Here is a 13,535-nt window from a genome sequence, read left to right as displayed (position 1 = left end):
GAAATAGAGTCCAGATAATGTTGAGCCACACAACATCTGGTAAGGAAATGGGAATGGTAACACAATCACCTAAATAACAAAGACTATTGAGTTGCCCCTGAGGCAAGGCACTAACATCATCCAGCAGAGCTGCTCTCTGGTTATAAGCAGCAGAGGACCAGACATCCTCTAGTTCACTGACAACAAATAAGTACAGTTTACCTTTATTTAGCCGGTTCTCAGTGAAGTTTAGAACCTCTTTTGCAAAGGCGACCTGGTCGGGACTAAAAAACAAACAGATAAAACAACACTAAAACCAGATAATAATACTAAACGTTTTATAGGAACAGACTCGTTTAAAGTGTTTACAGTAACCTTGAAGTCCTCTCGATATGCCAGATTCATATTCTTCAGATTATTCCAAGTGGCTCCTGGAGCAGAAAACACGAAGGCTTGCTTTCCCATTTCTTTCCATGCATTAGGAACACACAGAAGACTTGCAGTATGTCTAACTGAGATAATGATTCCAAGATGACGTTAATGACCCTGAGGCAGTGATGGAAAGTTACATTCTTCTACTGCACTATATTTCAGGGGGAAATATTCTACTTTTTACATTCTTTTGATGCTTTTAGTTACAGATTAATAATACAATATATAATGGACAATATTATGGACTTTATTGATCCCTTGGTGAAATTCACAAGCTGCCTGTTGAAAGCAAAGTAAAAAATGGGGCGTACCTTTACAAACTGCAACATTAAAGCAATGTGCTTATTAATGCACCAGTAATCCATCCATCCATCCATTATCTATACCGCCTATCCCTTTCGGGGTTGCAGGGGGCTGGAGCCTATCCCAGCTACAATGGGCGAGAGACGGGGTACACCCTGAACCGGTCGCACCAGCAATCATAATATATATTGTATTGCTATATCACGATTTTTGGATTCTGACTAATACATCAGTAATCATCATTATTCTCAGAAGGGCCATTCTGCATGAGTACTCTATGGATACACCTGTCACATAAATTTTGAAGGCAGGACTGAGTATTTTCTTTATATATATCTATTTTTTCTCCAGTCACAAGCAAAGTGGCATGAAGCTCCACTTCAGTCATAACATCTAAACTGCGGCAGAACTCTTGTTTTGATGATTATCTCTATTTCTCTCAAGGTGACTGACCTCAAAGAGAAGTCACCTGCTGCCATCATGTGGTCTTCAGTATCTTTAACGGTAAACTGTGATGCAGGAGTTACTTGTTTCACACCTCTCAGTGTTGGCTTCCTTTCTTCCTCTAATAAACTGCCATGCCAGGCCTCTTTGACCCTCCGCGTCCCCTGGCTGACCGAGCCTCCGGACTGCTTTATGACCCCCGCGTCAGAGTTCAGCGCCGGGGCATCCCGGAGCCGCCAGCGGGGCCTGCTCCTCTCCAACTCTCTCTTTGGGATTCGTGGAATGGGAAGTGCAGAGTTCCTGGACAGGATGTGGAGTCACCGCTGTAGTGTACAGCCCCCAGCTCACACTGACACAGAGCAGGCTTGCGGCTGCAGGAGTCCGCATCTGGAGAAGACGGGAAGCTCATTCTGACATCTGGATAACTCGCTGTCTCCGTGTCTCTCTCTCCCGGTTTAGAAGTGCGAGTAGATCTAACCCGGGTAAGTCGGCTGGAACGAGTTTGTTACACTTTTACTCAGTTTGGGTGTCGCATCATAATATAAGTAAGTCCCACGGAATTCTGTTTTTTTCAGAGTTTCTTGTCGCACAAGTTTTCCTTAAAACTGCTTTTCATACATGAACTTCACAGAAAATTCAGCTGGCTTTATCTTTAACATGTGCCTGTGCTGCAGCTGCTCCAGCTGCTGTAAATCTCTTTTGTTCGGAGCAGACAGCCCAGGGGTTTGATGTTAACTTAATAACAGGGCGCTCTTAGCCTTGTGTTGTTTGGCATGCCTAGACATGCACTGTGTGGCTGGTGGGGCTGCTGCACACAATTCATGAGGGTCATTTCAGAGTAGAGCTGCCCTGTGAACTGGTAGATTCATCATCTGCTATTCTGTGAATGGAAGAGTCATTTTTTTTTCAAAGAAAAAAGTCCAAATTCTTTGATTCCAGCCTTATTTTCTCTTTTCTCCTCTCTGACAGTAAGCTGAATATATCCGGGTTGTGGACAAAACAAGACATTTGAGGACTTTATCTTGGGCTTTTGGAAACACTGATCAATGTTTTTCACCATTTTCTACAACTGATTGATTATATTAATAAATAATCGTCAGGTTAATCCATAATCAAAGCAAGAGTTAGTTGCGGTTCTGATAAACTCATTCATTTTTTACAATAATTCTCACTTAAAGTCAGCTTTATTGTCAATTTAGCCATTTTTACAGGACATACAGAGGGATCCATATACATATACAATGTAGTGTAAATAGGGTGGGTCCTTAGGGCAACAACAGATAGCAGCAGATTTTTTTTAACAGTGATTTGATGCAGTATTAAACTCTCCGAGCTGTCCTCACAGACTCAGGTGATGGCCCACCTCTGGACTCTCCTGTCAGCTATGCTGCTGCTGCTGGTTTCGTCTGCGGCCGAGCCTCTGAACAGCCCTGAGGAAAACGAAAATGAAGTCCTGAAACACACAGAGCAGGAGCTCCCCAAGAGCCAGGCCAGTGAAAACCTTCATATTTCCATGTTAGATTTGTCCTTGTTGGATGTGATGACTTGAGTTAAGATCCTGGCTTTTCCTGTTTTAGACTGAGGTGACTGAGAACGCCATTGGAAATCTGAGTGAAACTACACCGAGCCACACACTTGCCACTTGTGAGGTTTTTTGGCTTTTCCTGAGTTTCTCTTTTTTTGCCCTTCAGTTCCTCCTAAAATTGCCCTTTTCTTTTTTTTTTTTTTAACATTAGCAGCTTCCTTGACCACAGTTGCTTTGAGCCCCAGTCTTGCTCCCGGGTGTCCAGGAAACCAGGTGATGCAGGCGAACGGCACAGGCTGTGGCTGTCCATCTGGCATGGTGAAGGGTGATGATGACAGCTGTACCTGCCCTGTGGGCTTCATTCTGGAGGTGGCTGCAGGCTGTAAAGGTGAGATGGGGCAGAATCAGAGCCAGTGCTTCACTAAAGGTGCTGTGTGTAATGTCGATGAATTGGAACTGCATCCAAGTTGGGAAATAAGTGTAACGACTTATGTTTAAATGATTCACAACCATTTTTTTTTTGCACATTGCACAGAATGCACATTTTGAGAAGTAGCAGCTTCATTGGCAAACTAAGTATTATCCATCAATATACTACATATGGCACTTTGGGAGCAGAGGCTGTTTTATGTGCTTATTTGATTACAGTGATGTCACTTAGATGCAGCATATTATCTTCTCTCCACCCAATAGATGTTGATGAGTGCGAACAACAGGCGCCGGGACCATGCGGTGCTAATGCCAGCTGTGCTAATAACCCCGGCTCTTACTCGTGTAGCTGTCTCCGTGGTTACCTGATGGGTGCTGAAGGGTGCCAGGGTTTGTCAGCATCTGTGTGTGCGAGAGAGGATGTGCAGTATGTGTGTGAGGGCATGATGGATGTAGAGTTTCAGAAATGATTGCCTGTGTAGCATGGTCATAATGCACATGTGCCTCGTGGGTTTTACAGACATAGACGAGTGCGCTCTGGCTGCAGTGACGGGCCTGCAGGCCTGTCAGGGTGATGCCGAATGCAGAAACAGCCCGGGCTCCTTCACCTGCACGTGCCCTTCAGGATATGTAATGGCTCTAAATGGACAAAGCTGTGTAGGTGAGGCTGATGTTGAGCATCTGGTGTATGAATGCGGCACGTGGATGCACAATGCAAAATGTACACTGAGGTAGCAGTGAGGGGTAAAACGTATTCCCCAGTTACTCTATGACAGGATGTGTGTGTGTTGTTGACAAACAACACACCAGCCTGTATACTAACAGATAATTACAACAGCATTTTGCAAAAAACATATGAGACACCTTTACGTTGCATATTTACAGCCCTTGCTTTCTCTCCTCTGTAGATGTAGATGAGTGCAGCTTCGAGGAGCACTGTCGCCGTGAGCTGGGAAACGTGTGTGTAAACACTCCCGGCAGCTTTGTGTGCCAGTGCCAGCCAGGCTTCAGAGCAGAGGCCCCCGCCTGTGTTGGTAAGGTTAAGCTACACCGCAGAGGGATAAGACTGATGTCCAGATTTGATCTGGTGTTGCAAGATTCCTTATATTTTGCGCGAGTTGGTCCAGACTTAATAACTCCCACTGATAGGAAGGAAAGCTCTGTAGGATTAGAAAGCTTCAGTCTGCTGCTTTGCTGCTCGCTTGCTTTGTTACTCTTTGTTTTCGTTTCCGGATGCCTCTCTTCTCTCTTTCACCTTTGGTTGAATGTCCAATTTCCTCTCTTCCTCTCAAATATTCCCCATACTCTTGCAAATGCTGTCTCTGTTTCATGTCTCCCTTCTATGTTCTCTGTGACTCTTCTGTACTTCTGGTCTCAGGTCCTGTGTGTCCAGACTTCTCCGTGTGTCAAGGTATGATGCGCTGCCTATGCTTAGCATGTGCTGCTTGCTTTTTAAGGGTTTAAACTGTCAAGGTAACAATCAAACCATAAGCAAAGTTTGGACTGTTTGGAAAGGGTCAGTTTCTTGTAATACATCATTACTTTTTTTTACACATATATTGCTGCTACTATTTCCACAATTACCATTTCTTCAAACACTGCTATTGCAAAGTAAGTGATGTGGAGGAGGACAAAGGGAAATCGAGGATCCGGGAAAAGAAAATACTTTCATAAATTAACACAACAGGTTCCCGTTGTCATGCTGGGACAAAATATTAAATTACTTCCGCCTAATAAGGACTTGATTAGGGTTTGGTGACGTGATGCTTTTAAATAAGGAGTAAAACATTTTATTAAGGTGGAGCGATAAGTGAATGAAAAAGCTGTGTACTGTATGTGTTCTCTTTGTGTGTCCCTCGTCTCCGTCCCAGATGTGGATGAATGTGCGGAGAGCCCTGCGGTGTGTGATGGTCAGGGTGTGTGTGAGAACACGCTTGGGAGCTACAAGTGTGTTTGTCGACCAGGTTACCGGGGAAACGGCACACACTGCGAAGGTAAGCAATTAGTGCTGACGTCCCTCCATGGAAAACTGTGTTTCCTGCAGACAGGGTCAGCTTCCTTGTGTGCGTGTGTTTTAATGCTCGCTGTTATGACTTCCATTGAAATTACCCCAAGTGGCAGAATAATGTTCATTGAATGAGAATTGAACTGAATTTTGGATCTGTTTTTTTAAAAATGTGTGTGGACTCTCTCTTTCCAGATGAGAACGAGTGTGCGTCAGGTAGTCATGGGTGTGACACCAACGCTCGCTGTGGCAACATCATTGGCTCTTATTTCTGCCAGTGCTACCAGGGCTTCAATGGAGATGGACACACTTGTTTTGGTGGGTAAACAGTGTGTGAGTTTGTGTGTTTTCCACTTGTGTGCCACTAGTGGTGCTCAGTATCACTCAGTCCCTGTCAGTGACACTTGTGTCAGTACTTGAGTGGGCCAGCAGCACCTGGACACACAGCGCTCACCAGACACGAGTCCTTCAAGATTGTCCCTGTTTGCAGACGTCGATGAATGTGCTGTGAACAACGGACACTGTGAACACAACTGCTCCAACAAGTTGGGAGGGTACAGCTGCCAGTGTGCCTCAGGCTACCAGCTGGACCATGATGAACGCAACTGCACAGGTAAAACACAGTGCAGAGTGTTAATCCCGTCACACCAACTGCGAACATAGATAGATAGTGGATGAAGCTTCTGAGTCTGAAGTGCCTTAAACCTGCGTTCTTTCTAATGGCCACAAGGGGGCGACTCTGCTGACAGCAAAAAGAAGTGTAATTATACGTAAGCTTATGAGAAAATGAGCCTACTTTTCACTTGATTTATTAACTCAAGAACCACTTTCCTAATGAGTTTATGGTCTCAGTCCCTTGTTTCAAGTCTTCTTCAATACAGCATGATGTTAAATGATGTTTTAAATCATGCTCCCATTCAGAACTCACACACCAATGGTGGTGGAGCTACCTCGCTGACCTGCACAGAGGAAGCAACATATGGTTCAGTGTCTTGCCCAAGGACACTTCAGCGTATGGACAGGAGGAGTGGGGAGGGTTTTGGAAAATGCCATTCCTGTGATTAGCAGACAGCACGATTGTTGAAGGACCGTTCCACTTCTTGAGCCACAGCTACTCAAGAGACTGTACAAGTTTGATTCCTGCTGGGCGTATGTGACGGCACAGTAGTTCAAAACCATTGTCGCCACCTAAGTAGAGGAAGGGGTCCCAAGTCATTGTACTCAATAGGAGGACCTGTGTGTCATCCTCAGAAGCCAATGCCAGTTTTGGTCCCCTGATCCAAACAAGCAGCCTCTTATCAACTTGTCTTCTGTTGCGAACCCCTCTCACCTGGCCCTCCAAGCTTTTCGAAGCAAGTGATGAAATGAATTGCAAATGTTGTTTTAACTCAAATCTGAATTAGCTGCTGCATCGAGCCATCTTTTCCCATAACCAAAAAGTCAATTTAATGTCTCCCCCAGATGTGGATGAGTGCTTGGCACTGAATGGGACCTGTGAGCACATTTGCGTCAACACTCAGGGATCTTTCCAGTGCTCCTGCAGGCCCGGCTACCAGCTGCACATTGATGGCTACACCTGTGTGGGTCAGTCACGCCCCGGCGCTCTTTTATTTCTCAATGCTGTTTACCTGCTCATTTCAGTCACTTAAACAGGCTGATATACCCGCATGCTGCAGAGACAAAAGCTTCCATGAATATGTTAGCTCACTCTGTTTGTGTGCATAGCAGAGATAAGGGTGTCCAACAGAGACATTTACCTTGTTTGTGTTTGTGTACGCAGACATTGATGAGTGTAAACTTCAGAACGGTGGCTGCTCTCACACCTGCAGCAACTCTCCAGGAGGACACTCTTGCCACTGCCCTCCTCCGCTGCTGCTAGACACAGATAACCTCTCCTGCAGCAGTAAGTTCCTAATGACAGTGTTGACGTCATGTTATTTAGATTTTTAAGGTTTTTACCAAGAAATTACAGCAATGACTTACTACTTATTACTTCAGTTTTTGTTTTCTGTGATCACGCTGTAGCTCAGCTATCACAGTTTTACACACAGCACTCTTTTTTACACCCATCTAACAGTCTTTTATAGGGCTTATTTATAGTCCCACATGTATACCTTCTGTACCTCACTTATTATCAGACAATATTAAATAGTAGATAGTTATTTAAAAAGGATAGAAACAAGAACTTTAACTAATTAATTGCAGGTTGTCACTCCTTACTAAATGCAATATCTCAGTTTACTCAAGTGTCAAGTAAGTGAGAGAATAGCAGCAAATTTCACAATTCAGAAGCTGAAATTAAGACGTTTGGGACACTTTTCTTTGAAAACGATCACAGTCTTTTAAGCTCCGCCTGTAATCTATGAATACTCAATGCTAAAATAACTTCTTTCTCACCTGAACAGATGTTACCTCTTGCAAGCTGAGAAATGGTGGTTGTGAGCACCTGTGTACTATGAGGGCTGAGGGTCAGGTCCAGTGTAGCTGTCGAGCAGGCTGGAAGTTGGGCAATGACCTGAGGAGCTGCCTGGGTGAGACTTCATTTTCACTCCTCACACTGCTTCCACCTTCACTGATGAGGTGAAGGATTTTTGTTTTTATTTTTTGATAGATGTAATTAAAAACAATTGAATTCCTTCAGTCTTCACTCTGAAGCAAGAATACAAGCGTCACCCAAGCATCATTTTGTAAACATTTATTGCTGTAGTCTTGCAGATAAAACTGGTGAAGAGCTGGAAAGGTTTCAAGGTTTTGCATGGCTGCAATGATAACTTCTCAATTATTTTGCACTTGCCAGACTGAAGGTATTCATAAATACAAATCATATCAGCTGGGAAAAAAAAGGCTCTTTACAGCTGATGACTCTGAACAGATCAGCCCTGGCCAAATTTTTTTTGGACGATCAGCCCTCAGCACACAGCCAAGTTGTCTTGGTCTTTCAGTTCAAGAGGAAATGAACAGACAAGTCGAGATTGTTTCTGCTGTTTTGGAACGCCTGCCTGTTTACCTGTCCCACTATCTTTTATCAAAAGATGTCAATGAGTGTGGGGACTTCACAAACGGAGGCTGTGAGCAGCTCTGCCTGAACCATCCCGGTGGGTTCAACTGCACCTGCAGGGAAGGCTATGAAGCACGAACTGATGACCTCACCAAGTGCCAGCGTGAGTCAAACATCGAACACCTAATCCATCCAGACAACAGTGTTGGCAAAAGGAACTGCTTTCCACTGGATTTTTTAAGTTAAACATTCAAAATTGTGGAATTCTCTGCCTTTCCAGCTGTGTGCAACCCTCCCTGTCACAACTATGGAGTGTGTGTGGCCCCAAACAGCTGTGACTGTCCTCCAGGCTACCCTGGACTGGGCTGCTCAGGTACTAAGCTTTTAGTTCATGCATGTTCTGCATGGTGTTAGCATCCTATAGACATAACATTTATGTCACGTTACAAACTGTTATGGAAAGCCCTGCAGAAGTTCTCTTTCAGGGCTTGCTGACTGGGAATCAACTTAATGATGCTAATGCAAAAACAAGCATTGCTGTGATAAATGATGTGTGAAATCCATTGTTTATTTCAGCCATGTGCTCCCCACCCTGTGCCCACGGGGGCACCTGTATGCGCTGGAACAAGTGTCTGTGTCCTCCTGGCTGGACCGGAGCAGGATGCCACACAGGTACGTCACCTCTGACACGGACATTAATGAGGACTGCCCCAACTTTAGTACCAGCAGGCACTGTGGAGACCAGGGTATAGGTGTTACACTGTGTAAAGCACATTGCGCTAAAAGTCACTGCTGCATGAGCAATAAGAAGATGGCCACATTTTGTCACCCTAACCTTTTTGAAAGACTTTCTGCACTGCTGATTTTATGAGTCTTACTTTACGTTCACCAGCTCATTCACCAGCTCATGTGCTGAGGTGCTTTGTGCTCTTATACTAGAAATCTTTAGTTTACTGTCTTCATAAGGTGCCACACTTAAAACCTTGTTTCAAACACCAAACTCTCTTACCTTTTCTGTCATCTTTTACCATTTGTATTTATCCAGCTTTGACTTTTCTTCATGTCTCCCTCAGCGGTGTGTGAGCTGCCCTGTGCTAACGGTGGTCGCTGTGTGGGGCCTGACACCTGCCAGTGTCCCTCTGACTACACCGGCCCCCAGTGCCTCTCACGTGAGTAACAAAACAACCAATGCGTCTGGTCAGTTAGCCAGGCATGCAGGTGCTTCTTGGTGGGTATCATGTTATTTCTACCTCCCTGCCTCCATGTTTGTCAGCAGCACTGCCTGGTAAAATATGGGTTATTAAAAATCTAATTAGAAATCTGAAAATTGTGACATGTTTGATATACAAACCTGCCTCTATCGCTGTGCGTGCGTTTTGCAGCCCTGTGCACTCCTGCTTGTCAAAACGGGGGACGATGTGTGGATATCAACAAATGCACATGTGTCAGTGGATGGCAAGGAGCTCGTTGCCAGATCGGTGAGATTACACTTGCTCTATCTGTACTGTGTCTATCTATTCTTATATATGTTCTATATATTATATACAATATTATATATTTCCTCCTCACTGCTATTTTGATTGTTTTTGTAATAAGTGACAATGACAACAGTGATGTTTTGCATCAACCTGTTTACTTATGTAGCTAAACACTTTTGTATTATACTGTCTGTATGTTATGATATCTTCGGGCAGTAATGCCAGCCTGGGCCTCGAGACTCAAACAAGAAGTCCCAACAAATCTGAGGGTGTCACCAGAGAATTAAAGGCATGAGGAACTGGGAACTGAAGGGCATGCAGTTCTGCAGGCAGCCAGTCAGTGGCGCTGTGCACAGACTCGAAAGCAGTGCTAAAGCAGGCTAAAGTTAACGTTTGTTGATCTTCTGTAGGCTGCAGGATTTTACAGCCTGTATAATGAGTGTAGACCTGTGATGAAGTAGCATCCTATCCAGGGTATGCCACTCCTCTCACCCAGTTTCAACTGAGGTAGGCTCCAGCCCCGTTAGCCTCCAAAGGACAAGAGGTTACAGCCTAGAAGATGGACGGATGGCTGGACGGATGATAATTGCTTACTAAACACAACCCAGGGTGCAATCCAGCTCGTCTTAAACTACAAAGTTATACTGATGTCCCATTTCAAATATCAACTTTTACAGCGAACTTCAGCCTTATTGAGTTTGATTCCTGTTGAGCACATTCCTGTTTTCTCTTTTCTGTCTCCCTCAGAGCCCGTTCAGTGTCAGAAACCTTGTAAGAACGGTGGAGTGTGTGTGGGCCTCAACAGGTGCCGCTGTGCCACAGGATTTACAGGAAGTGTCTGTGAAACAGGTTAGTCTGTGTGTGTGTGTGTGTGTGTGTGTGTGTGTGTGTGTGTGTGTGTGTGTGTGTGTGTGTGTGTGTGTGTGTGTGTGTGTGTGTGTGTGTGAGTGTGAGAGGGACCCTTCTTTGCCGTCACTTTGCATTAAGGCTCTTGCTGTGTGCTGTGTCTGCAGCGGTGACCACCCCCTGTGTGCCGCCCTGCCAACACGGGGCCACCTGCAGTCCTCACAACACCTGTACCTGTCCAGAGGGCACTGCAGGCCTGCGCTGTGAGAGACTGTAAGTATAGCGTACAATCATTTAAAGGTCAAATGTTTAAGATTTAGTGACACCATAATTTTTATTTGGATGATCATACACTAACGAAAACGTACTTGAATATTATATCCCATTTCTGCAAATAGATCCCTCTAAATCCTACGCACTGGACCCTTAAACATATGGAAAACAATGGGTGTGCCCCCATGAGTGCTAGCAAGCTTCTTTAGTTTTCAGGCAAAAAGGCTTGATACACGCAGTGGCTACATCAACGCAATATAGTACACAAGATATATTGACACCAATGATGAACTGATGGTGAAATTTGTGAAGGCACGTCATGGGATTAAACTTATTAGTTAGTTCATCTGATTCTTATGGATGCTCTTTTGGATTCAACTTTCTTGCCATTGCATGGATTACAAATACTGAGATAATGAAATGCAGTTTAAAATCTGTGCAAGGCACAGATTCTAAACTAAGGCAACTAAACACTAAGGCAGTAAAGTACAGAGTAATATACATATGGGTATGTAAGCAGCAGTGAGGGGCATAGTTATATAAATATGCTAAGATATGTACAGAATGAACAGTATAAAGAGCATGAGAAGGGTGTAATAAATACACTAAGATACATACTGCCGGTATAATATGTTTTGGCACTGTATTGCTTGTGTTTGTCCTAGGACATGCCCTGTGGTCACCACGGTGGTCAGTATGGCTCGAGCTGTGAGAAAAGCGTTTAGGGAGAGTTACATGGACCGCTGTGGACCCCTTGGAGTTCAGCTTTGCACCAAATACAGGTTACCTGTTTTCTTATTACATCCTGTCATCTGTTGGGAGTAGCAGATGGAGGTTTATCACAGAACTGTGTGGTGTCAGTCATAGAAAAATAAACTGACTTCCAACAGCTTTACTGTCACCTGCTCTTCTCTATGGGCTGAACATGTCAACAAATTTCATTAGCAAACACTATGGCATAAGCAAATCAGATGTGTGTCACAGTAGTATTTGTGGACCATAATTTAACATCCGTATAGGTCGAGATAGGTAGATCAGAGTATAATTGTTGTGGTTGTGTTTGTAGGATAAACCAGGCCCGTGTGTACCTGCAGGCCTACAGGGTGGGCTATAAAATCCAGTGTCCAGAGAAGAAGGGCAGATGAGCGATGCTGTATACATGCTCCTCATCATGAGGTACATCACCCAACAGACAACATGATGGGCAACGTTATGAGGCAACACTCGAGATCTGGACCGAGACGAGCTGTAAACTGTTAAATGAAATGTAACTGAGTTAGTGGATGGTGTTGTAGCTTCTCTCAGGCAGCTTCACCCTTAAATGAAGCCTCTCTGTTGAAATAAACAGTGACTGTATCATAAAGGCTGTTTATTTTATCTGTGACATATGTTGACAGTTATCTTTAAAGAGAAAAATCCTCAGTATGTGAAATGTACAATGGTTTCATTATTCGTCATGTTTGTGTATGGCAGCTGAAAATGATTAAATGTTACATTTTTTCTCTCTTTTTACAAAATGGTGTCGTTATTGTGGACATTTTCTACAGTCTGTTAACTCTTGTCAATGATCATCTTATAGTAATAACTGTCCGTCCGTGAAGATCCTACTCAGCAAGTTTACTTCAGACAATATTCCCATTAAAAATAGGCTATCACACAAAATACACGGTTTTGAGGTTGATAGGTTTTCTTAGGTTTTGAACTGGAATTACTCCCTGACAAAGCTTATGTAATCGTTTCATGACACAACTGACAATAAGTGTTCTTTGTCTACTTTTGTGTATTAGTCACAATTTACAGTGATGTAACAGAACTGCATTGTGTGACTGTATATCATACTCTTATCGATGTATATTGCTGATATCTGCCTTCTTTTTCCAGTACACGGTGTTCATGACCTTGTTTACATTGCACTCCTATAAAAACGTGTAATGTTTAAGCAGGCAAAAGGCATCTACATGACATACTTCGACCTTTTTACAGGGGAACATGTTTTTAGTCACAGCTAAATGTTAAAGTGAAAAACGCTGTTCATACTGTGTCAGTACCTCTGTGACAATACAGTATGTCAACACTTCCTTTTTGGTCACAACCTGAAAGCTCCACAAAAACTTTTTTTCCTTTTCTTTTTCTTTTGCTAACAAATTAAAAGGTAACACAATTTGGAAAAGCTGCTCACAGTAACAAAGCCACAACACTTTCAATACTCTGCCTGTCAATGCAGTGTTTCAGCTTAATTTAGCTAATTTAAGCAGCCTAGCACCAAATGAAGGACAGTCAAAGGAGCTATATGTAAGAATTTTACTTTAAGACATTAAAAAATCAATTAAAATTAAAATCAGAATGTGGAAAAATAACAGTTTTGACATTATGTCAAAGACATCTATTGTGCTGCAGAGATGTCTCCTGACACTGTTAGCATGCTAACCAGCTAGCCTCAGCCCCTCCTGTCTCTTAATGCTCCTTTGCACCTATAGTACCCCGTCTGACCTCAGTCCAACATGAGTAGATGAAGATTTACTGCTCTCATGAGGGCCCTGACCAGACTAAGACTCCAGGGACAATAAAGACAAAGGAGCAAGAGAGAGGTCAAGCATCAGTCAGCGCCCACCTCCAGAGGCCTGACCAGAGGTTATGGCAATGTCAGCTAGGAACCAAACCCAGTAAGAAAACCACCAAAACAGCAGCCAGTGTTTGAACCTGGCAGCCAATCTACATCTGTCAATGTCATCAAACTGGCCTCTGTTGGTCTTGGAGTGTGTGTATCCCTCTCCAGCTGTGGACTTTACTGGTAGTTCAGTTACTGTGGGTAATGTAGACACC

The 13,535-nt window shown here is 43.7% G+C and overlaps 1 protein-coding gene across 1 annotated transcript; it reads left to right on the top strand.

Moving 5' to 3' along the window:
- The first annotated feature begins 17 nt into the window (after positions 1-17).
- LOC139330081 (multiple epidermal growth factor-like domains protein 6) lies at positions 18-11,882 on the top strand. Its single transcript, XM_070960811.1, has 20 exons — positions 18-39; positions 151-202; positions 3,375-3,502; positions 3,633-3,773; positions 4,021-4,146; positions 4,984-5,106; positions 5,313-5,435; positions 5,608-5,730; positions 6,579-6,701; positions 6,898-7,020; positions 7,523-7,648; positions 8,150-8,278; positions 8,396-8,488; positions 8,692-8,787; positions 9,189-9,284; positions 9,498-9,593; positions 10,341-10,442; positions 10,607-10,712; positions 11,378-11,494; positions 11,779-11,882. The coding sequence occupies exons 1-20, from the start codon at positions 18-20 to the stop codon at positions 11,855-11,857; spliced, it is 2,124 nt and encodes a 707-aa protein (XP_070816912.1). The 3' UTR covers positions 11,858-11,882.
- The last annotated feature ends 1,653 nt before the right edge of the window (positions 11,883-13,535 follow it).

The sequence above is a fragment of the Chaetodon trifascialis genome, chromosome 4 (genome assembly GCF_039877785.1).
Source record: "Chaetodon trifascialis isolate fChaTrf1 chromosome 4, fChaTrf1.hap1, whole genome shotgun sequence".
NCBI classification, from domain to species: Eukaryota; Metazoa; Chordata; class Actinopteri; order Chaetodontiformes; family Chaetodontidae; genus Chaetodon; species Chaetodon trifascialis.
The sequence above is the reverse complement of the archived record's forward strand: the minus strand, read 5'-3'. Positions and strand labels throughout refer to the sequence as shown.

Excerpts from the sequence above, each read along its gene's own strand:
- LOC139330081 (XM_070960811.1), top strand. The coding sequence starts at position 18 with ATGTTGAGCCACACAACATCTG. Across the intron at positions 3,774-4,020 it reads AAATGGACAAAGCTGTGTAG|ATGTAGATGAGTGCAGCTTC; the intron begins GTGAGGCTGATG and ends TCTCCTCTGTAG. Across the intron at positions 5,107-5,312 it reads AAACGGCACACACTGCGAAG|ATGAGAACGAGTGTGCGTCA; the intron begins GTAAGCAATTAG and ends CTCTCTTTCCAG.